General features: G+C 50.1%; 6 protein-coding genes across 6 annotated transcripts; 1 reads left to right on the forward strand and 5 right to left on the reverse strand.

The window, feature by feature from the left end:
- Positions 1 to 199: 199 nt before the first annotated feature.
- BDQ94DRAFT_165581 (amino acid permease) lies at positions 200 to 2,142 on the forward strand (the record flags this gene model as incomplete). Its single annotated transcript, XM_026770351.1, has 6 exons — positions 200 to 558; positions 616 to 817; positions 868 to 909; positions 964 to 1,112; positions 1,162 to 1,626; positions 1,683 to 2,142. 6 exons carry the CDS (start codon positions 200 to 202, stop codon positions 2,140 to 2,142), a joined length of 1,677 nt encoding a protein of 558 aa, XP_026631459.1.
- Positions 2,143 to 3,036: 894 nt separating this feature from the next.
- On the reverse strand, positions 3,037 to 5,230 carry BDQ94DRAFT_165582 (high affinity methionine permease; the record flags this gene model as incomplete). Its single annotated transcript, XM_026770352.1, has 9 exons — positions 3,037 to 3,271; positions 3,331 to 3,583; positions 3,633 to 3,769; positions 3,824 to 4,092; positions 4,146 to 4,332; positions 4,380 to 4,455; positions 4,503 to 4,598; positions 4,656 to 4,895; positions 4,972 to 5,230. The coding sequence occupies 9 exons, from the start codon at positions 5,228 to 5,230 to the stop codon at positions 3,037 to 3,039; spliced, it is 1,752 nt and encodes a 583-aa protein (XP_026631460.1).
- An 806-nt stretch (positions 5,231 to 6,036) lies between these two features.
- BDQ94DRAFT_179575 (aromatic amino acid ammonia-lyase) lies at positions 6,037 to 8,473 on the reverse strand (the record flags this gene model as incomplete). The annotated part of the gene is made up of 3 exons (XM_026773419.1): positions 6,037 to 8,120; positions 8,173 to 8,273; positions 8,355 to 8,473. 3 exons carry the CDS (start codon positions 8,471 to 8,473, stop codon positions 6,181 to 6,183), a joined length of 2,160 nt encoding a protein of 719 aa, XP_026631461.1. The 3' UTR covers positions 6,037 to 6,180.
- Positions 8,474 to 10,719: 2,246 nt separating this feature from the next.
- On the reverse strand, positions 10,720 to 12,502 carry sclB (putative C6 transcription factor; the record flags this gene model as incomplete). Its single annotated transcript, XM_026773420.1, has 2 exons — positions 10,720 to 11,721; positions 11,858 to 12,502. The coding sequence occupies 2 exons, from the start codon at positions 12,500 to 12,502 to the stop codon at positions 10,720 to 10,722; spliced, it is 1,647 nt and encodes a 548-aa protein (XP_026631462.1).
- Positions 12,503 to 16,551: 4,049 nt separating this feature from the next.
- On the reverse strand, positions 16,552 to 16,834 carry BDQ94DRAFT_133881 (uncharacterized protein). The gene has a single exon (XM_026764373.1). It carries the CDS (start codon positions 16,807 to 16,809, stop codon positions 16,594 to 16,596), a length of 216 nt encoding a protein of 71 aa, XP_026631463.1. The 5' UTR covers positions 16,810 to 16,834; the 3' UTR covers positions 16,552 to 16,593.
- A 4,162-nt stretch (positions 16,835 to 20,996) lies between these two features.
- On the reverse strand, positions 20,997 to 21,857 carry BDQ94DRAFT_133885 (uncharacterized protein). Its single transcript, XM_026764374.1, has 2 exons — positions 21,670 to 21,857; positions 20,997 to 21,617 (listed from the first exon to the last, which is right to left on the reverse strand). The coding sequence occupies exon 2, from the start codon at positions 21,600 to 21,602 to the stop codon at positions 21,339 to 21,341; it is 264 nt and encodes an 87-aa protein (XP_026631464.1). The 5' UTR covers positions 21,603 to 21,617; positions 21,670 to 21,857; the 3' UTR covers positions 20,997 to 21,338.
- Positions 21,858 to 22,034: the final 177 nt, after the last annotated feature.

The raw sequence follows: 22,034 nt of genomic DNA on the forward strand, positions 1-22,034 counted from the left end.
TGACTGCCGGCTTTGGGCTTCTCCGCTGTGGATCACGTGGTGTCTCTCCTCCAGGTCTCCAACACTTGCCTATTCGGGAAGAGCTCAACTATAAGGCTGAGATTGACTGGATCAATACTTTGGTGAGTCTCGGCATACTTCCGATATCTCAATGTAGGACCCCAGCTAACATGGCCCTCTTAGTGTCTAGACCACCACGATGGGTGTCCATGACATCGAAAAGCAACGCCCTATGGCTCCTGGCGAGCCCATAGCTGAGCGTAATGCCAAGGACCCCAGCACCTTAGCAACCGATTATCTGGAGCCAGAGGCTCCCTATGTCAATGCGAATAAGCTGGCTCGGAAGCTCTCTCCCCGCCAGGTGCAGATGATCGCCATCGGTGGCACCATTGGTACGGGTCTGTTCCTGGGAACAGGTAAGGCGCTGGCCACCGGTGGGCCGGCCTCGATGCTGATCTCTTATACGATCTGTGGTGTGATTGTGTTCATTACTATGTTGTCGCTGGGTGAGATGGCGGCATTTATCCCTGTTGCCGGGTCGTTCTGTACTTTTGCTGGGTGAGTTTCTGTCCGAACTTGGATGGCAGTGGGGATGATATGCTGATGGTGACATAGTCGGTTCGTTGATGATGCTTTGGGCTTTGCTCTTACCTGGAACTACTGGTTCAATGATGCGGTGTCAACTGCGTCGGATATTATTGCACTGCAGTTGCTGCTGGAGTATTGGACGGATAATTTCCCGGGATGGGCGATCAGCTTGATCTTTTTGGTCGTGGTTATTGCGCTGAACATGCTGTCGGTCAAGGTTTATGGCGAGGTTGGTTGCTACCATTCTATTGACACTCATATACTGACTATCTGTTTTAGGTTGAATACTGGCTCAGTCTTCTCAAAGTGGTGACTATCATCGTATGTTGCCCTACTTCGACCAACCTGTGTCACTCCATACTAACCAACCGCCAGATCTTCATCATCCTCGGTATCGTTGTAAACTGCGGCGCAAACACCCAACACAAATATATCGGAAACAAGTACTTTTACACTGGAGAGGCCCCCTTCGTCGGAGGTATTGGCGGCTTCGCCTCTGTCTTCGTCACAGCCTCTTTCGCCTAGTACGTTGACCCTCCACTATTGAAAAGCTCCATACTAACCAACTCACAGCGGCGGCACTGAATCCATCGCCATCACCGCCGGTGAAACCAAAGACCCCGCCAAGAACCTCCCCCGTGTCGTCCGCAACGTCTTCTGGCGTATCATCCTCTTCTACATCGTCTCCATCGTCCTCATCGGCCTCGACGTCCCCTACAACTACCCGAACCTATCCTCCGAAACCACCGCCACGAGTCCCTTCACCATCGTCTTCGTTGAAGCCGGCAGCGCCGTCGCTGGCAGCTTCATCAACGCCGTAATCATGACCAGCGTCATCTCCGCCGCCAACCACGCCCTCTTCGCCGGCTCTCGACTTCTCTACACCCTCGCCGTAGACGGCTACGCCCCCCGCTTCTTCGGACACCTGAACCGATTCCAAGTCCCCTGGGTTGCAGTCCTCGCTACCTCTGTTATCAGTGGCCTCTGCTTCGGAGCGAGCTACATTGGCGCCGGCCAGTTATGGTCGTGGCTGCAGAAGTAAGCCATCCCTCGCTCCCAAAGTATCCAAATAACTAGTACTAATGACTATATAGTATCGTCGGTGTCTCCAACCAACTCTCCTGGACCTTTATCGGTCTCGCCTCCCTCCGCTTCCGCGCCGCAATCCGCAAACAGAACCTGGAACATCTCCTTCCCTACAAGAACTGGACGTATCCCGTGGGACCGGTTCTTGCCATAGGACTGAATATCATTCTGATTCTGGTTCAGGGTTGGTCGTGCTTTAGCCCGCATTTCAAGGCCGTGGATTTCGTCTCGTATTATATTGAGTTGCCGATCATGTTGGTAATGTTCTTGGTGTGGAAGTTGGTGAAGAGGACGAAGTTGGTGAAGTTGGAGGTTATGGATTTGGTTACCGATCGATATAATCTGGAGGTTGTTGGGGGGAGGGAGGTGGAGGAAGATGACGGGGAGGGTGATGGGGATGGAGGTTGGAGGAGTGAGAAGGGGGTTGTGGGGAAGGTGAAGAAGGTGGGGATGTGGTTGTTTTTGTGATTATACCTTCCTTTTTATGGTTCGCTGAATTGGTTTTTTGTTGGATATGGAGGATGTGATGGTAGATAGTATCGATCCTCCGTAATAATTAATGATCATGATGACATTGTATCTACATAGCTGAAGATTAACCACTGACCGGACTAGAATTCGTAAGTATAGACAACCTAACATACTTGAACCCGAACCTCCCGACTCTTTTGAGTAGTAGTTTACTGATATACCCCTAGACCAAAGGTACGCCAACCCATGCCAACCCTCAGTAGTACAACAACCCAGACAAGCCCACACTCAATCCCCCACTACCCTCCCCATAACCCTCTCCAACCAATTCGCACACTTCACATACACCGTCAGCCCCCTCTTCAAAAAACCTACGACAATTCTCCAACATCAACTTCAAATCCCCAATTCAACTGCCCGGGATGGATCCTCATCCTCATCCCCCTCCAACTTCTCCATGGTCCCCAAATCCATCGGCTGTTCAATCACCCGGCACTTCGTCTCTATTCACCGAACTCAGACACGGCCACGCCTGCTTATGATTCCTGATCTCGTTCAGGTACCGTCGCACTTCGTTGAATTGCGGACGGTGGTGTTCGGTGTTTGCGCGAGAGTTGATCCATTACCATTGCTGGGGACCAGCCTGTTGCGAGGATGGCGGAGATGGAGAGGGGGAAGTTTATGGGTACTACTAACTTCAGTAGTGTTGGGTTTGGTGTCCCGCCTTCGTAATGATCTTGGATATATTTCACAAATTATTACATACTACCATCTACTGCGGTACTTCATAGATATCTGGATTGCATTTTAGCTATACATCAGTACATATTGATGGTTGCCCCTTAATAGATATCTCATTTTTGTGCACAATTCTATACTACCCTTTCCAGCTTAAGCTGTTTCCTCCGTTTTCGTTACAACCTCAGTAGTGTGATGCCTCCTCCTCAGTCTCCCTGAAGCATCATGCTCCTGATCCCATTCCTCTACCTGCGACTTCGGCACCTTGACCAATTTATGCGCAGTTGCATCACCGCCAACATTTATGATTGTCTGGCGAAGCTCGTACCCGCCTATCCGAGGTAGAACCTTGATCCAGAGATAATAGTAAACTCCGCAAGCGGCGATACTATCCAAGTCATTATCATTAGCGTTGCTGTTCGGAAGCGATGACATGGGGTGACTCACATTGCAATCCCTACAACACAGTACGTCGCATACCAGAAGCTGACGTCTCCGCCATCTGCTCCAGTGCTCGGCGGATACCATGGCGCAACCAGCATATACAGACTTGAGAGAATGGCAAAGTAGACGGATACAGTCCAGGCTCTGTAGCCAGATGGAGGGAAGTTGAGTCGCTGGCGCCGGTGTCGAGTGATAAGAATACCTGTTGCCAGGAGGAAGTTGAAGGCATTGGAAGGATAAATGCTCAAGTCGACGACTACCGCACAGGTTAGATATGTGCGAAAGGTTAGGGATTGGGTACATACTGAAGTTGAAGGCATCTCCGGCTGGAGGCGCGATAATCATGATGATTGTGAGTGCCCATTTGATGAAGTAGGGTCCTAGGGGCGTTCCGAAGGGACGAGTCGAGGTCCAGAATTTTGTGAAGGGAAGAACACCTTGTCTGTACCAGACGCATGTTAGAATGACAGTGGCAGAGACGGTGGAAACGACATACCGTCCGCATTCCCGCAACATACGGGACTGACCGATCAACACAGCAAGAAGGTTACCCAGCGCGCTGAGACAGACCAAGACATTCAATGCCCTAGAAGCCCCGGATGTGCCAAAGACCTTTTCGAAGAAGAGACTCGCTGCTGTGACATTCGAGTTGAGGATTTCCTCTTTGCTCGCAGCAGAAAAGTAAGCAATGTTGGCCAGGATGTAGAGCACGGCCGTAAGTAGGAGGGCGACTGGAGCACTCCAACGAAGAGTCTTGACAGGATTCTGTGATACTACGTGTTAGTGCAGTAGCAACAGAAATGAAGAGGGAAGCCTACCTTAACCTCATTGACGACGTTGCAGGCATTCTCGTACCCGGCATACGAAAACATCACTTTGACCAAGGCGTTGGTCGCCCCGTACACAGATGCGCCCGATGTGCCTGAAAAGGCATCGCGGAAGTTGACCAAAGGATCCTTCACTGGGGTATGGCCTCCCAAGACGACGAGGCCAGCGATACCAATACTGCTTCGTCAGTATCGATAGACCAGAGAGATGCGCAGGACACGTACAAGATCAAAGTGACTAGCTTGACGACACCGATAGCATTGGCCACCCAAAGAGACCATTTCGTGTTGAAAGCCAGCACTGGCATGAATCAGTCCAGTCCACAGTATCATCCAAGTGAAACATACTCAGCACAGCCACGGTATATGCCGCCACAGCAACACCTTTCTCTTTCCATGCGGTTGTCTCCGCATCCGCAAGCTTGAACAGATACTCCGCAAGTACTGTATGTAGAGACAACATTAGCTTTGTAGTCTATTGGCTTGATACAAGCATCATACCAACAGCATTGCTGCTACTGAATGAAAACAGCACAGTCTGCATCGCAAACACCGTCGGGAAAAAGTATCTCGGTCTGGGATATGCCTGCTCCAGATATACAACTTCTGAGCCAGACCGACTGGGGAAGTATGACACGAATTCCATATACACGGAGAGCATGCTGGCCGCCATAAAGAAGCCGATAACCCAGTAAAAGAGACTCAGACCGACAGATCCGGCACCCTCGAGGACAGTAGATGCTTGACTCAAGCAGTTAGCATTGCCGTCCTCATCCAAAGCATAATCGGCCTTGAAAATCTTGGTAGAAGAACTCACGAGTCGAAAAAACACCCGTCCCAATCATCTTACTCAGGTTCAAGAATATAACCGTCACCGCACCTACCGAGTATCCCAGGGGTGATTTGGACTCGATCGGAGCACCACTCGCCTCCTGGTACGTGCGCTTGGAAGAGTTGGCGCCCCCATCGACAGTATACTGTAGATTGCCATCGTCAATAACGCTGAAGGTATCGCTTGACTGCTCCGAGGTCACGCCAGCTTCCTCTGCTTTCGTGGTGAAGGGTAAGAAGCCCATTGTGCAGGGGTGCGTGTCGAAAAGTTAAATCCCCGATCTTTCATATTCATGATTTTGAGATACCATACAGCTCTAATATAGCTCTTGCGATGTAGGGGACCTGGAAAGACGAGGTGGTACCTGCACGATGCTCATTGCGGGATGCAATGGCGTGATTCTTGCCGGCGATTATCTTGCATGTTTGGGGTGAAGATGACATGATAAGCTGGATGAGGTGCTTTATTAGCTTCCGAGTTGCGGGGAAAAGGCAAGGGGAGTATTATGTATTCCGGTTGTTGTCGTTGGACAGAAAGAATGTGCCTGGTCGTTGTGTTGAGTGGGTGAGAACTATATCTGCAAGTGTAATTTGGTTGAGATCAAGAAGAACCACGGTAGCAAATTGGCTGACCTTGGTAGTGGCAGGAGAGTAAGTGCATAATGGCAGAGTACAACATCCAGGAAATGTGGAAATATGCTAGTTCAGTAGCTGAAGTCAAGTGTACCGAGGAGAAGATGGAGGGAGGGAGAAGAGAGGAGAGCGATTGCACGATTGCCCGCAGCGATGACAGCATCTGGCCCGGCCCCTGTGCAGCCACTAAATCTGCCCAGGTGTTGCCAGCTCGACCCATCCCTTGTCGGTTGGCATCTGTCAGGTTGCATTAGTCTGATCCGATCGGCAAAATAACAAATGTCTGATGTTCTTTGTCCTGGTTTCTCGTAACGAGCTATGGTGCAGGCACTCGGCTTCTGTTGCTAGTTGAAAGGTAATAGCCACCCATCACTTACCATTATTTGGTGCCATTCAATGCTCCGGAGATAACGCTAGATATGAGTATAATAGTGTAATATTAATTCAAAAGTCTAGAATAATATGACAAGATAAATCAGACAGACCCAGAACAAAGCAACTACCGCTGATACTTGTAGGGAACACTCTATAGTCTAGATATCCATCAGCGAACGCCAGTGCCTCATGTTCTCGATGCGCACGTTGGATAATTGACCAAGCAGTGAGGGTACTTCCCCATGTCTTGCTCCACATCCCGGATACACTCCACCGCTACCGTATACAAAGACCCGCGACGAATGGCATCATACGCGATGCCAACTACGTCGCCCATCGTAGGGAGGGGCGGTGGCGTCGCTTCACCGTCTGGTGTCTTGGCCGAGTCGCTTGGGCGCCAGAGTGTGCCCTCGACTATGAACGGAAGCTTTAAGTTCTGTCGGACATGGGTGTACATCTTCCGCGACGCCTCCCCAAGGTAAGGGGCGGCATCTGGACACTTACAATACGCCTCGTGCGTCTTGCGATATGTCTCAGTTGCCTGGGAGCCTAGACGATCGATCCATGATTGGATAATGGCTGGGGAGGCAGCGCTTTGTGGCAATGCCATAATGAAAATGGGCAGAATAGCGCGAGCAGCTTGGTGAAATCGACTGCAGGAGTCGACGGACTGTAACTGTTCCACCTGCTTGGCAAAGGCGTCCCAGGCTTCCTTGGAGATAGCCAGAAGATTCTTGAAAGGCACTGCGTTGACTTGGAAGCTGTCGCCAAATAACTTCATGAAGTCCTGTTCTAGGGTTCGCATGAACTGGATGTTGATCACACGGAGGTCGAGAGCCTGGCAGGTAGCCACGAGGTGGGCAGCTGCCATTTGTGACAAGACAGCGACTGCGTCTAAAGTGTAGCGACTCGATATCAGGGCAAGCGAGTTCAATGCCTGGTTTCCCATTTCGGCTGTCTGGACGTGGCTCCCAATAGGATTTGCGAGAAATCCTAGCTCTGACTGTAGCGCAGCGATCATGATATCTACACCCTTGAATGTGAACGACAGACTAGGCTCATCGGCAGACAAATTAGGAGGCAAGCCATTGTTCTTGGACGAATCGATCAGCTCTGTGCATTGTGCATAGAGCATACGGCCCATAGATTGAACGGCCTGCCTGGTTTTCTCCATGGCGCTCGTAATTGACTTCGCTTGGAAATTGCCACCGTGTAGAATACGAGCATTATCACCAGCCGTGTCGATGAGAGGGTTGTCCGTTACCGAATTCAGCTCCACGGAGATCTGCTGATATGCCAGTTCCAAGTCTTCTAGAAGTGGACCCATCCATTGTGCAGATGTGCGAATCGAGTACCGATCTTGTCGTAGGCTTCCCTGTCCGAAATCATTTCCGTCATTGAGCAGCTTCGAGTTGGAAAGAAATTTGTACAAATTCTTGGCAGCCGTTGTTTGTCCGGGATGAGGGCGAACTTTTGCAAAGAATGGATCGAAGCTTTCGCTAGTACCGTGTAAAGCTTCGACACTCATCGCTGCAAGAACCTGACTCAGAGCAGCAAGGCCAAGGGTCTCATGCAAAGCCAGCCCACCCACGGCTGCAGAGGTCGCCGTTCCGTTCACGATGGCCAGGCCTTCTTTCGCATCTAGACAGACAAACGGTATTGAACTCTCTTTGAGGGCGACATCAGCCCCTTTCACTTGGCAATCGGAGTTGCGGCCGCGCTTCCAGACGTGAATAGAGGGGTGCCCTTGCATCGCTCCACCGATGTATGATAGTGGACTGAGATCACCAGAGGCCGATATACTGCCTCTCAATGGAACGCGGGGTGTGATATGTTGCTCTATCATCCGGAGCAGCACGTCCAAGACCGACTGCCGGATGCCGGATGATCCAGAGGCAAGGCAGTTCAACCGGATAATCATGGTTGCTCGGGTCCAAGACTCTGGCATGATGGTCGCGGAGATTGGATCGTCCAGGGGGAGGATGTCCTCATTCGGCTTGTTTACAACAACCGGGCTCGACCCATCCAGTTTGACACCAGCCTGGAGCATCTGTAGTAAATTCTCTTGCAGCTTGTTCACGGCATCTGTGGTTGTATCGGCACTACCGCCGAAACCCGTATTGACGCCTGTAGCATGTGAATATACATCGACTATTGCAACGGAAAAGCAAGGGCTAACCGTAGATTAGCTCCCCGTCCGCCAAATGTTTCCTCAACACCGCTTCCGACCGCTGAACTTGCTTGCGGGTGCTTTGTGAAAGCGACACGCGTTTTCCATATCTAGCAGAGAGTTAGCAGCACAACCGCAACTGCCAGATTTCCACAACTCAATTCTGAGCATAATAAGGAATAATGGCCTACCGTGCACCGGCAACGACGGTGGCTAAGTCCAAGGTCTTGCCATCCAGATCGCGCCCAATATCGTTGGAGGACAGGGCATTGTTGAGGGCGGTCCAATGGTGGATAAGCAGAGTATTCATTTTTTATCTCTTTTTTCAGACACTTTGCATATCCGAAGAAAATGTCAGTGGTATTAAGAAGGATATCGAGGATGCGCTGAGTAGATTCTAGAGAGTTGGGCCAACACTTGAATATATAATCTTGAGGGTTACACGTCAGATGGAACACGTCGACTCCATTATTTGAAAGGGGTTGCCATTTCAGTACCTTACCTCAAGGAGCTCCCCACAGACACATTCCAATGCTGTGCGCGTCTGATTCACCGAACAGTTCAGTGATAAGTATAGCCGTAATACAAGGGCGATCCAGCGGAGAAGCTGTGATACACAATCTAGATAGCTGAAAACGTGGAGATATAATCTTCACGGATCGGCCACATATCTCCGGCCCGTTGGAACGAACCGTAAGGAGGTTTTCGGGCGCGCGTGGCAATGTGGTATTGGCTCCATCCCTGCGAGTCAGTCAGGGCCAGTTTGCAGGTGTGCTTGAGACAGTCGAAGTCTGGATGTCCTAGACCTTCTAGCCTATATCTAGCTTTGGGGCGACTTGAACACTTGAGCCTGGCACGGTCCTCGAATCTCGGTAGGCTTGGCTTGAGGCCAAACAACAGCTCGAGCCGATCTAGACTTTGCATTCATGAAAAAGGAAGAATGCTGATCACCAGAAAATCATACGATACTTAGCAGATTCGACAGCCTCAACTAAAACAGTGTTATCCAAGAGGGAACAATGTATGCACGGCGTGACCGAATTGTTCTGGAAGACGAGGGCGGATGACAAGCACTGTGAGACAATCAATCCTTTGGCCACAGAAGCGTAGCAGCCATAGATCAATCCACCATCTGCAGCTCCTCAACGTCATTGATCGAAGGTACCACGAGTGACGCATTACCCCAGTAGAAGAACACATATGGTGAGTAACTGAGCTCTTCATCAACTTCAGCCGAAAGGAAAATAAAGTTACCGAATAGAACCACCTTCCCGTTCCCGTGGAACAGATTATTTACCTGGTAGTACTACTATTACTGTAAATAGCGGATGATCTAGACCTCCAACTTACATCTTGCCACATCCTTACATTCCCCGCTGCCCATCCCTTCAAGTCGCTCCAATCGAACTTCTCAACCAAGTTTCTGCAGTCTAGTAACCCATGCGGTCATGCCTTCATTTTGATAGGTTGCTTGGCTCGCGATGTAGCACATTGTGCAACCCTGCTGTGAACACCCACCCCCCCATGAAGTGCGCGATCAAATATCCTTCATTTTGCATCATTCGGCAGACCATGGAGATCGATCGATTTTTCCTTCAGCGCTGTGATTGTCTGGCAAATCGCGCCTCCTTGCTTGGGCTTCTTTGTGATTGGGCTTACTGCTCTCTGACATAGAACTCTAAATCTGGGGAAAGGAGATGGTGTATGGTGCTAAGTACTAGTATATTTCCCGTGACGATTCGTAGTTCCAAGGGAGGAAACGGTGGAGAGGAATTTATCTCCGAACGAACAGTTGGCCGTCATCACGGGACAAGGACTTGGCTATGGGATGCATATTACATCTACGACACACGATGGTGAGAATCATTCCACTCGAGGTGTTCAAAGTTGAACCTTAGTATTTTCACAGTCATGACCTGTACTGTGGTATCTGCCCTGCAGTCTCAGTGCCGAGTTTAGACGGCATCGCCCGCCAATTATTAATACAACGGATTAGTTTCCCTCCTGCCCCCTTTCTCCCCCAACAAATACGTAGTAATGAAGCATCAAGCCGATGATGATGATGATAGAGTTATGTTTGGACTCCACCGAACGCCTTCTATGACGATGACCAAAACATTCAAGAACCCCAAGGTATATGGTTAAAGAAAGAAGCACGCTATGCAGCAACAGACCAAGAAATAAAGAAGGAAGCGATGCCTGTATCCATGCAATGTGACAAGAGTTGACAAAGGAAATGTTGAACGTAGCTCGACGGGTCATGTACTTTTTGTTCCAAAGACGAAAACAAAAATGGGAGATTGTATGCACGGTGTATGAGACAAAGGAAATTGGATGTGTGTAGATGTGGGGGAATGAGTAAGTAGTCAACGATCGAGATTGAGCACACATGACACAAAAGAAAGTGCACATTAAGATCGTTATCTTTGTAGTTCCTGCTACAAGCCCGGAGCGCTTCAAGGACGGCGTAGCTCCTTAAGCGATGAGAAAAGAATGGGGTGTGCATGTCTCGATCGAGACCTTGATGGGGAGGAGGTGCTATGCGAAGAACAACGCTTAGTCGTTCACCATGTCGTCCAAGGCCATTTTGCGCCGCTTGGCTGGCCTGCTGCCCTCAGTGTCCGCCTCGGTCGTTGGTGGTTCATCGGGGGCAGGTACAAGCGACATGTGCATTGCGTGTCTCTCTGCAGTTGAGCCAGGTCCAAATTGCCGAGGGACGGGCTCCCCATACCCCATGTCAGATGCAGCGTGTCGCATTTGACTGCTAGGGGATAGTGGGTCGATGAAGCCATGCGAGGGCATTTGTTGCCGGTGCTCCTGCTGAAGAAATTCTTCCCGCGTCCGCGGCGACCAAGCTCCTGGGTACGGATCGCTCAGGCGATGCCCTTGCGACGTTGAGGCCGGTGTTCCCATCGTGGGAGGGTAAATGGGCGGAAGTCTTACTGGAGATTCCAAATAGCCTTCCCGCGGATCCCTAGACATTGGAGATTCTCCCATTGGCATCCGATTAGACATCCGGGCGCTTTCTGGATAGGGCGAAATTGGGACAAAGGATTGCTGATACTGGGGCGGCGTGGTAGTAGGGTTCATGCCTTGATGCGTGTAGGATGACAGTGGTCTTCCCATGCCCATAGGCATCCGTTGCCCTCCCAAGGCTGGGTTGTACCCAACAGGCATCGGGACATAACCGGGTGGAGAAGCCGCTGTTATGGACTGTGCAGAGCCAGAAGAAGAAAACCGTCTGTGCCCAACACTGCGCTGCATTATCGACGGGTCTATGGCCTGCGAGTATACGGGAGCGGCCCATCTCTGTGGATGCCCAGCCGACGCTCTCATGGCCATGGCGCCCGTCTGCGCCCCAGGCATTTGAAGATCTGTCATGGGGCGAATCTCACGGGAAGATGTAGCTCTGTGTAGGGTGCGTCGTGATTGGGGGCCGTGCTGCTCTCCTTGTGTCGCTCGGTTGTCCATATGAGCTGCATAGGTTCTAAGCGATGCTTCTTCCGCCTTCAATGGCGGCCTTCCTCGCTTCTTGTGCGTAACATCAACACAGGTGGCCTGTTCATGTCAGTAATAGTTCATAATAGCAGTGCAAAATGAAGTTTCTGCCTTTTCTTGGGGGTAGTCAGAGACCAGATGCCACCCCCTTCACGTTCAGATAGGCTAGCGACCAAAGAAATATGATGATACTCACTTCTTTCCCTGACAGAACGCATCTTCGACATGGCCGCGCCGGATCGCACCCTAGGTGCTTCTTTTTACAGTTAACGCATGCTGATGCAACATGAGCTTTGGTGCGTCGGGTGGGCTTTTGCGGCAAAGCCCGCGCCGTTGTACCGGGAGGTGAAGTTCCAAAGGAAGGTTGCGCATAAGCGGTAGCGGTAGCTTGCGGGATGCCTTGGCCTACCAGCGAGGGTGGCAGTCGCGATGAGGCGAAGGCATCGCCCACGGGAAAGGGTTGTCGCAGCACTTCGTCGGCTGAGGCCGGGGCCACACGTTGGGTCACAGACTCGTGAGTGGTAACGGCGCCAGCAGATCCTGGAGGCAGGACCGGTCCTGACAGCCCCGCGGATACAGAGGTTGCAGCGGTCACCGTTGTCGCGGCTTGGGGCAGCTCTGGATGTCCGGGGCGCCTGACGGGTCCAGAAGTGTCCAGCGGGTCGTCTGCTGGAACCGAACCGGACATAGAGCGAGGGAGAGGCAGATCCCGCGGGGGATATCGACGAGCATTTGTCGACCGAGGCAAATTCAACGACAGCCGCTCCGGGCCCGGATCAAACCTGGGGTGTCCAAACTCTGTAGCGATGAAGGAAGAAGGAGGAAGGACTAATGATTGCATCTGGTAAACCTTGGTCCCGTTGACAATGGAATCACTGAGGGGAGAATAGGTTCACAAGAATGGAAGGCGATCTGGTTCGGATCTTAAAGTAGGCAACATATCTGGTCTTCAGGGCCCTATTTGATTCTTCAGTTCGTATAGTACTGTCCTTGGGTTGCGGTGTGTTGTTCAGTTGCCAGTCATCATTGAAACCTCACGCTTGCAGGCCGGGAGGAGCACAGGGAGCTTATAATCAGTCAGTTAAGGATCACTATTGGAGGAGTCAGAAACTAGGATGCGTCGATCAGCAGAGGGAAGCCAGATCGTGACAGCAGTTTTCCATAGCTTCGATGGTCCCCATCCTGGGATGATTTATTGCAGCATGGTGGGCGATCACTGGGGCCAGGGAAAATGCACGGAATGGTCATGGGCGAAAAAGCAATAATTCAGGAAAGCAAAAAGGCAGCAGCCAGACAAGAAGCAGCAGCAGCAGCAGAACCAAGTTAGATGCAAATAAATTACACCACTTCAGGCGTACCTTACCTTTCAGTACACCGATGAGCGTGTAGGGCTTAATTCTTTTTTTGACTTTGTTTTATTTTCTATATTCTATTTTCTGAATTTCGCACTTTTTATGAATTTCTTTTTTATTCCTTTCTTATTTATTATTTATTCCCTCCCTTTTTTTTTTTCTCTTTGGGGAATTGCTCATTTTTCCTGTTCATGTTTTCTAGTGGATTTTTCTTTTCCTTCTTTATTAATTTCTTCTTCACTTATTTCGTATTATTTTGTTTTCCTTTTGTTGTTACTAGTATAATATTTATTTTGAAAAATCAACTTGAGAGGTAAGAAGTATGAACTGGCCCAACTCTCCCGAACAACCAGAACTGCGGGAACGGTGAACTATACCGGAAAGTGAGGCGTAAAATCCCGATGGGAACTCACAGTCTGTTACCAACACACAGAGGGAGAGATGTCAGAAATTGAATATATAAATTAAGATAAAATAAAAGGTTCAAATAAAAAAAAAAGACGGGTCAAAGTAAAATACCACAGAATGGGGGGAGGAAATCAAATGATCAGATTGGAAAGGGGAATCATTCACTAATAGGAGGTTTTTGTTAGGACCCGACGCCCCAGAAGTACAAGTTGTCAACGGCCAAAAGGCAGTTGGCGATTCCAAGGGGAACAGAGCGAAGGAACCCGGCTGGGCGGTCTAGTTCCCCCGAGACGTGGGCCTCATCGAAGAAAGGCATGAATGGGAAAAATAAAATAAAATAAAATATTAATGATGGAGAAAATGTGATCAGAGATTAGTGGCCCCCTCTCCTTCTGCGTCATTGCCCGCAGCTTGTGACAAGGCTTATACCTCGACATACAAAGTAAGTAAATCACCCTGAAAGGGAGAGAGCGAGAAAGAAAGAAGGAGAAAGCCTTGTTTGCTTGGTCGACCCGGCCGTAGTGGGAAATCAGAAGTGGGTAACTGGTGGCCAGTGCAACCCCGACTAGCAGCCGATAGACCTGATCTCCATCATGGTAGTAGATCTTAAATGGGGTAAATGTATCTTTGGCTCCGTCGAGTCTGGAAATATGTGAGTATGGAGATTAGTGAGGTTCGGAGAAACGAGTGATATCAATGCTCCGGAAGGAAGAGGGGATGGGGGGTTCCGACTTGAATGGGTTCCCACCAAAGCGATGATGAAGGACTGAATGACTGAATGACTTTCTGCTTCTTCAACTGTCCTGTGCTTGTTAATATTCCGCTGGGAGGACCTTCTTCCCTTTTTTTTATTCTTATTTTCTTTTTACCTTTCTTTCCCCCCTGATTATCCTAGTCGTACCATCATCATTGGTGATCCTTTTCTTACTGTAGACCACCTCTTCCTCCCTGTTCGCTGGGAAGGAGTTCCCGCCGAGAAACTGGAGAGTTCGCTCGTCCTGTCCGGCCTGCTGGATCAGAAGCAGTGGCTTGCATAAGATGGGCCATTGGGACTGGATGCCGCTGTCAGTGACACCCACCTAAAAGGGTAAAACAAAACCCAGTTGGGGAGAAGGAGGAGGAGAAAAAGGAAGAGGGGAACTGGAACTGGCACTGGGATTGGGACCAACACCGGCCAGTAAGAGGGAGATCGACTCATTTCTTTTTCCTCATTTTTCCTACCCTTTCTCTTTGCGGTTCTTAAATCATCATAATATCCCCCTTTGTTTATCTAATTATTCCATTTGATCCATTTTATCTTCGTGTTATTTATTTATTTATTTATATTTCATATATCTATATATTTCTTATTCACAATTTACTCTTATTTGTATTTTACTTCTAGTCCTGATTTCCTGATCGTTCAGTGCCAATCAGTGAGCCCGGAAGCAAGGCGAAGGGGAGGGAGCCACGGATCGACATGGACGCCCGCCCGCGGCGCCCATTGCCAATAGTCCGCTCGGTAGAATTGGGAGGGGAGGGAAAAGGACATTCCGTCCCCAGTTTGACACGCGCTACCGAATAAAGACGGAGAAGGAATAACTGCGCTGCCAGGATTTAAAGCTCGTCGACCGATTGCATTGGGCGGGTAAACCCAAAAGGTGACGGTGTGTGTATTCCTTGTGTACCCATCCCACCCTCCCCCCGTGATTCAGGATAAGACTAAGGAGAATGATGTCCTGATTCTGCTAGTCTGGTGAGAATGCCTACGTCCTAGACTTTTCAAACCGTTTGGTTTGATGGGGTGGTTATTACGCTACCTAGTTAGTAATAGTAGTAGTAGGTTTGATTCTTTTCTTTTGCTGGGGAGGGGGGCGGCCATCTTCCTTCTCCCCTTCCCTCTCCTTCGAAGAAGCAAGACCAAAGTTCAAGCGTCGCTGTGTGTTTAGATCCCAACTGAAAATTGAAGTATGGACTGGGTTTAAGGAGAGAAAAGAACGTGGTCATCTCGGAAGCTCTCCAGTGATGTTTCTCACTTTGCCTGCTTTCTTTTCCCCCACCAACTCCTCTTTGCAACTCTGCTACTAGTATTGTCCTTCCCCTCATACTTACTGTATTTTCGGGATGCGCGTCTCATAATTGGGGGCCATTACTCACCAATAATATTGGTTTATCTGGTTATTCGCCTGCTTACGTCGCTCTCTTCCCCTCTTGAGATCAAGGTTGCTATATACTCCGGCCAGGCGTGTGCCGGAAATCGCGCTTCAAGGCAACCCCATTCTTCCCAGAGCCAACAGGACACCGATAAAATAGCCGCACTGCAGCCTGCACTGGAGTCTAGTCTCGGTCATCGGACGCCATGTTTCTTTTGCTAGGGCTCGAATACGCCTGCGAGGTGCATAATTGATATCAAATCGACGTGTTGTCACTCACATGGCTGGCGGTTCGCGTGCCGTGCAAGGGATGAAGAACGCTATGAAGACATGACCAATGTAATGCGTCGCGAGGCCTCTGAGGGAGCCTCCTTGGGGGTTTACAAGCTCCTTAATCGGGGTTGGACAGTAGGATTGTGCTACATATTGGGGCTTCAATGAATAAACGCCAGCTCAATAGCCCGAACCACTGGACTGAGAGCCCGCAATTCTCCGTGTGGTTTCTGCAATAGGTTATGCTGGGTCCCACCCACGCAGCGTTAATACGGAGTGGATAAACGGGTGTGTGTGTGTGTGCCAGTTCAGGAATGTATGTGCCACATTATGCCAGCGCCGAACTGGATGGATTCGGCCGGTCGGCTCTTTGGGCCCTGCAGGCCAAAGCCCGGCACACCTATGGTTGATCATGATTCAGTTCCAACATAAGAATTGGATAAGCGTGATAAACACCGGCATTGGTGGCTGAGAAGTAGATAGTCCGCATTGGGATGCAAGAATGCTCTAACCGCTCTTGCCATCAGGCTGTCACTTCAAGCATACTGAAGCGCCGAAGCGTCGGTCTAGACTGCATGATGGTGAGAAGCACGAACAGGGGGAGGCAGATCCCACACAATGTCCAGCCACAATGTCGAGCTCTCACCAACGCGTCCTTATTGTCCGGGACATGCGAACAAACCACGGTGATGCTTGCTTCCAAACAAGATGTGGCTGCAGCAACAGCGCCCTGGCCAGTGGAACGACCGTGTACCTCAATGGTTCAATCACCTGAGCGCCGGAAATTTTGCAGGGGGGGTGGGCGCGCCCCAGTGTCGGTGATGGGCAGAAAAGTTCAATGGCCCCCTCGGATGATCTGACCCTTGGATGAACGGAAAGATCCACCTGGATTCGCCGAGCACAGAACACGGAACCAAGGCGCGTGGGCGAAGCAAGAGGAACCACTTTGGATGGCTTCTCGACAACGGTTTTTCCCATGGCATATGCCATGGAGCGTTAGCAGACCGGTGTATCACCTACAATGGGATTTTCATTTGCTTTTCCTTTTTCTTTCCCTTCTCTTGTGTTGTTGCCGCCCCCTTTTCTTCAGGTCTAATTGATGCAATTACTCCTTTGGGTTGGCCTGAACTGACCCAGCGGGAATGTTATCTGGAGTCCTACTTAATACCGAGTCACGATACAATTTTGGGGCCGGTCCACGGGAGCCACTGCGGGGAATTTCTCAGGTTAACGTTTTGGGCTACCATATGACAGCACCGTCCTTAGCCCCTCCCAAGCTCCATCATGGATCAATCCGAGCTCGGAGACAAAAATTGGGATTGGAAATCATTTCAGATGAGAGATGATCCCCTACAACATCCTCCCTCCTCAGCAAAGGACATAGCACAGACGCACTGATCGGGGCGGCTATGGCAGTTGGTTGGCAGTGATGGCACATACTTTTTTAGTATGCGGGATGCCCGCAAGGGATTTGATTGTACAGCCTAACCATCCTAATCCACTGGACTTACGCGCTAGGACAGACGGACGGTTCGGTTCTGGCTGTTTCTCGCTGGAAGGGAAGCTGCCAGCACGATGGATCTGCCCATTAGGGGCCGACGACTGCCAATAGTTCAAGCGACCGCGTCCCCCCCCCCACCCCCCATCCTTAGACTCAATGGGGTAAGGGGCAAAGCCATGAAGGATGATGCACCATGCAGGCTGCAGGCTGGACGCGTACGGAGAGATAGCTTAGTCTGCCACTATAATCACGATCCCCGCGTTCCCCGGGAGAGGTAATTCTGGTGAAGCCTCGAGCTTTCACCTCACCCATCCATACGAAATTACGATGGGAGAGTCTCCACGCAATGGGATTGTTCCAATTGCAAGTCAACTAAAATGTTTAGCTGCAAACTGCGAAGGAAGCAGATCTGCCATTTCCCCATTGGGGCTTAGCTTGGCCGGGGCCACACCAACCCGATTGGGAAACACGCAGTGCCTGACGAGGCAACGATTGGCGCCCATTATTTGTCATCTGCTCGAGGCTCAAACAGACTATCGCTCGGACTACTGACGCCGCACCGATACTAACTCGGCTCTAATGATAGCTAGATACTTATCACGCCAGCTATCGATCTATCTATATCGGTGCTGGAGCTGAGCGGGTGTTGGTGCTGGACCTGTATCCGATTGCACTGCTCATTTGCTGGGGGCATTCGGCTGAGAATGCCTTCTATTCTAGAGTCACCCACTTCGATGAGACCGCCTGACTCGTGACGGATCAGCTTCAAAAACATCAACGGGCGGAATACACAGTAACCAAAGACTAGAGCGGAGAAGGAAAGCCGAGAAGCTCAGACACGGAAAAGCTAATCCAAAAATCACCGGTGTTGACCATCGCTTCATATGGCGATCAGGCGGGTTGCACATCCGACCTCACACAATAACTGCTAGTACGTGTCCGGGCTACACAAGGATATAATTTAATTTTCCGAGAAGGGTCTTCCCGAGAGGGGCCCTAGCCATGCTTGGTTTGCGCAGAGCGACACGAGGGGCAATGATCACAGCAGACGCCTAGAGTTGTCGTCTGCAACGCCTCGGATATAACTGCTTCTTGCCAACCCGACCAGAGTCATGGGACATCGTGATACCTATCTACTCTGTTCTGTTCCTTTGAAAGGGGCTACGTTATACGCTTTGAATTTAATTCGATCTCCGTCTAGGCGCGCGGGTATGGGTAACAGCACAGCAGTGTTGCGTGATAGTTCAATCTGAATACCGGTATCACTGTGAAAAGTCCTCAGATCACGGCGATCACTTATTCTTCCCTTCAAGCAGCTTGCAGGTAGTATAATATACGACCAAAGTCAAGAATTAAGACAAACGGTAAGGGGGAATTGCCACACTGCCAACGATAACAACGTGCATTAAACAACTGACGCAAGATCTAGTCGAACCAGGCTATTCGATTTGCCATTCGATGGACACTCCCGCTTCACCGACGTATTGGCCGTCGGGGGTGCGTACTTCGTACGTATTGACGGCGCTTTGAGCGGACCGAGTGAAAGAGCCACCGTAACGCGGATTGCAGCGACGGAGAAGTCGTGTCCTTCTTTTGGTCCCGGCTTACGATGCTTCGGAGAAAAGAACCAATCAGTCTAGCCTCGTTGCTGGCACGATGGGTTGCGTGATCTCAAATATGCCAACGGGTTAAGTCCTCCCAACGATATCGACGTGGCGAGTATAGATGCATCTTGGTCGCGGCTGTACATGGTATCTCATGCGCTCAGTGTGGCTGCTGTGCAACCTGCTGTCGCTACGCGCCCCGTGACAGCCCCAGTGAAGGCAAATACTTCTGCGTATGAAGTACGCCAGCTAAGAGCGGCAACTCACAATCGCCGACTGTGATCTGGACGGACGTGATGGTCTGCGCGAGTCAGCAGTTGCGTGGGAAAACTTTGACAATCTTGCTGGAGCGATACATGGTGACCGCGTTGACTTCAGCCTTGGCGGTGGCACCCACCCAGTCTACCGGGAGGGCCAGAATTTGCGAGCGAGATGGCTGCATGACGGACGTTGAGCCCGGCAGCCTGTGCTGCATTACGGAGTGACCAGTCATCTGCATGGGGCGTTGATGTTGAGCACGTCCGATAATGGCAAATTCAGCAGAGTGTCGGTGAGGATATGACCGGTATTGTTATGAGTTACCCAGTCTGGCTTCAAAGTGTCTCCTCTCTTTGAGCTTGGGCATCCCGCTTCCTAAACGCTAATTCAGCTTTTTCTCCTTTGGGGCAGTCAAAGCGATCTCTTATCGGAACGGTCCGTGAAGAGCGCCATTGCTCGCTCCACCAGCGATGGAAGGGGCAGTCAATTATTGAAAACGGAGGTAATCCATGGCATGTCTGCATATCAGCGACGGCACCTGAAAGCTCCATATCTCCATGGCCCGTGCTCTGCTACGGGGTGAATCCTCCGTCAATTTATGAGTAGCAGTACAGTAGATCATCAGATGGCCAATTATCATGGTTGTTCTTATAGCGGCCTGATATGAGGCTCAGAGATACGGCCCATTGCAATTGCAACTGGAACTGCACTGATACTTGGACCAGCTGTAGTACTTAATACAACAAGAGGCAATCTGTCAACGGACATGCCACTATAGAAAAATCATCCAACTCAGACTGAAGACCATTCGTCCAATTAAGTGGTCTCCTTCTACAGTAGTCTGCTCACGCACTGAACACCAACTAATCTAGTAATGCGATTGACCTCGTCTCAACGAAGTGATAGATCTCAATCGTGAGCTGTGCTAATCGACAGTGACCCAAGTTTGTATAATGCCAGTAGTATTTTGCCACAGTACTCAACGAGGCTGGTAGATGATCATCAATTGCTCTCTGGAAGACACATCAATTACTGTTATAAAATTGAAGCAATTCGTCCAGCTACGACCGAATGCTGTATCTGACTATGATAACCAAGAGCTGCGTATACCCCCTATCAGGGATTTCCAAATTTCAGCTTGCCTTTTAATGGACCTTTTTGGTTTACTTTGGTTTATGTTCTGTTGAGCTTTTCTGTGGTTGATATATATATGATATTAGGTGTTCAAGTCTTGACTAGGTTCACTTAGTCAAGCATAGCTGGACATTTTTATTTTTACTGAATAGGAGCTATGGGGTATTACCTGTGTAGATATCAACTCATTGGTCATGTAGAAAAAAAATTGCCTTCATATGTCCCCAAAGTACTTGATTAACTTGTCGCATAGGATACCTGCTATAGTTACAAGAGAATGCCATAATAGACTGAATCGAGTTACTACTTGACAATAGACCCTATTTTCATCCACAACCCGACTCCCCACATTATAGAATAGATATACTCTTATACCCAAATACTATCAACATTGTATACTATGATCCCCCCAAAACAACCCTAATCTCCTCCTCCCCCCTCCCCACCCTCCAATAATTACTACACCTCACCACCTCCTCCACACACCCTTCCACAGCCCACCCCCACTTCCTCAAAAACCCCGGCGTCACCTCCCAACTCTCCTTACAATGCGGCTCTCCCCAAACAATCCACCCGTTCCTATTATTCCCCGTAACCTCATCATCACCATCCCCCTCCACCTCAACCACCACCCTCCCCTCAATTTCCCCCTCCACACCCTCCCCACTCCTCAACACCCACTCCTGCATAACATACGCCCCCACCAAATCCCTCACAAACTCGCCATGATCAAAGCACGCTTCCCACTTGATCAGATTCTCGCGCATACGCGGAAACGGCAGGAGATCTATCCACGAGCAGTGGATGAGATTCCGCTGGGAGGGCGTGGGGAAGAGGGATGCGGGGATAGGGGATGGGTAGGAGTTGGGGATGGTTGTGGCGTAGATGGGGAAGATGAGGCCTTCGTGGATGAGGTGGATGGATGACTGGGGGGTTGGGCCGGGAATGAGGGCTGTGGAGAGCTCGTAGAGGAGGAGTTTGTTGGTGTATAGGGCGCGGAAGACGTTGTGGGTTATTAGGTGGAGGAGGTGGTCTGAGGATATATTTGGAGTGGAGGAGGTGGGTAGGGAGGGGGGTGAGGATGATGAGGAGGATGATGATGATGGGGCTGGGGAGGGCTCAGGGTCTGTTTGTGATTGTGTTTGAGAGAGGTTCTGTGCTTGAGAAAGGATGTGTGAGTAGTTATTGGTTGGTGAGGTTGATGATGGTGTCTCGTATTCTGAGACTCGCCAGCGGTGGACGCTGTATGGACGAGTGGTTTGGCCTTTACCCTGCTCATTCTTGAGGCGGAGACCTAGATGGTAATATTAGCATGGTAGTCGGTGTTTGGCTTTCAGATGACTCACGACGTGCTCGCTGGTTTGCTCGGTTTTGGAGCTTCTTCCGCTGCCGTTTCTCGTCTGCGGGAGTAGATGACGGCATCGTTGAGTGAGATAGTGGAGAGATTTCTCAGCTGGTGAGGGATAATCAGTATCCAAGAAGCCTGTAGATAAATTCGTATCTTCTATCTTCGTATATATCACGAACAGACTAGATCTAAAACGGCGAAAATGGTCAGCCATGAAGTCGCAGGAAGATGAAGCCAGGTGATGACCCCGTCGGACTAACCCGAATAGGCAATAATGTCAGCCATTACGTCTGCCTGATTATTGCAAGCTTCTCTTTCTATATCGTTGTCAATGTGCAGGAAAGAGTATAAATATGCTGTTGA

The sequence above is a fragment of the Aspergillus welwitschiae genome (genome assembly GCF_003344945.1).
Source record: "Aspergillus welwitschiae strain CBS 139.54b unplaced genomic scaffold BDQ94scaffold_2, whole genome shotgun sequence".
Lineage (NCBI taxonomy): Eukaryota > Fungi > Ascomycota > Eurotiomycetes > Eurotiales > Aspergillaceae > Aspergillus > Aspergillus welwitschiae.

Excerpts from the sequence above, each read along its gene's own strand:
- BDQ94DRAFT_133885 (XM_026764374.1), bottom strand. The coding sequence starts at position 21,602 with ATGAGCAGGGTAAAGGCCAAACCACTCGTCCATACAGCGTCCACCGCT.
- BDQ94DRAFT_133881 (XM_026764373.1), bottom strand. The coding sequence starts at position 16,809 with ATGCCATGGGAAAAACCGTTGTCGAGAAGCCATCCAAAGTGGTTCCTC.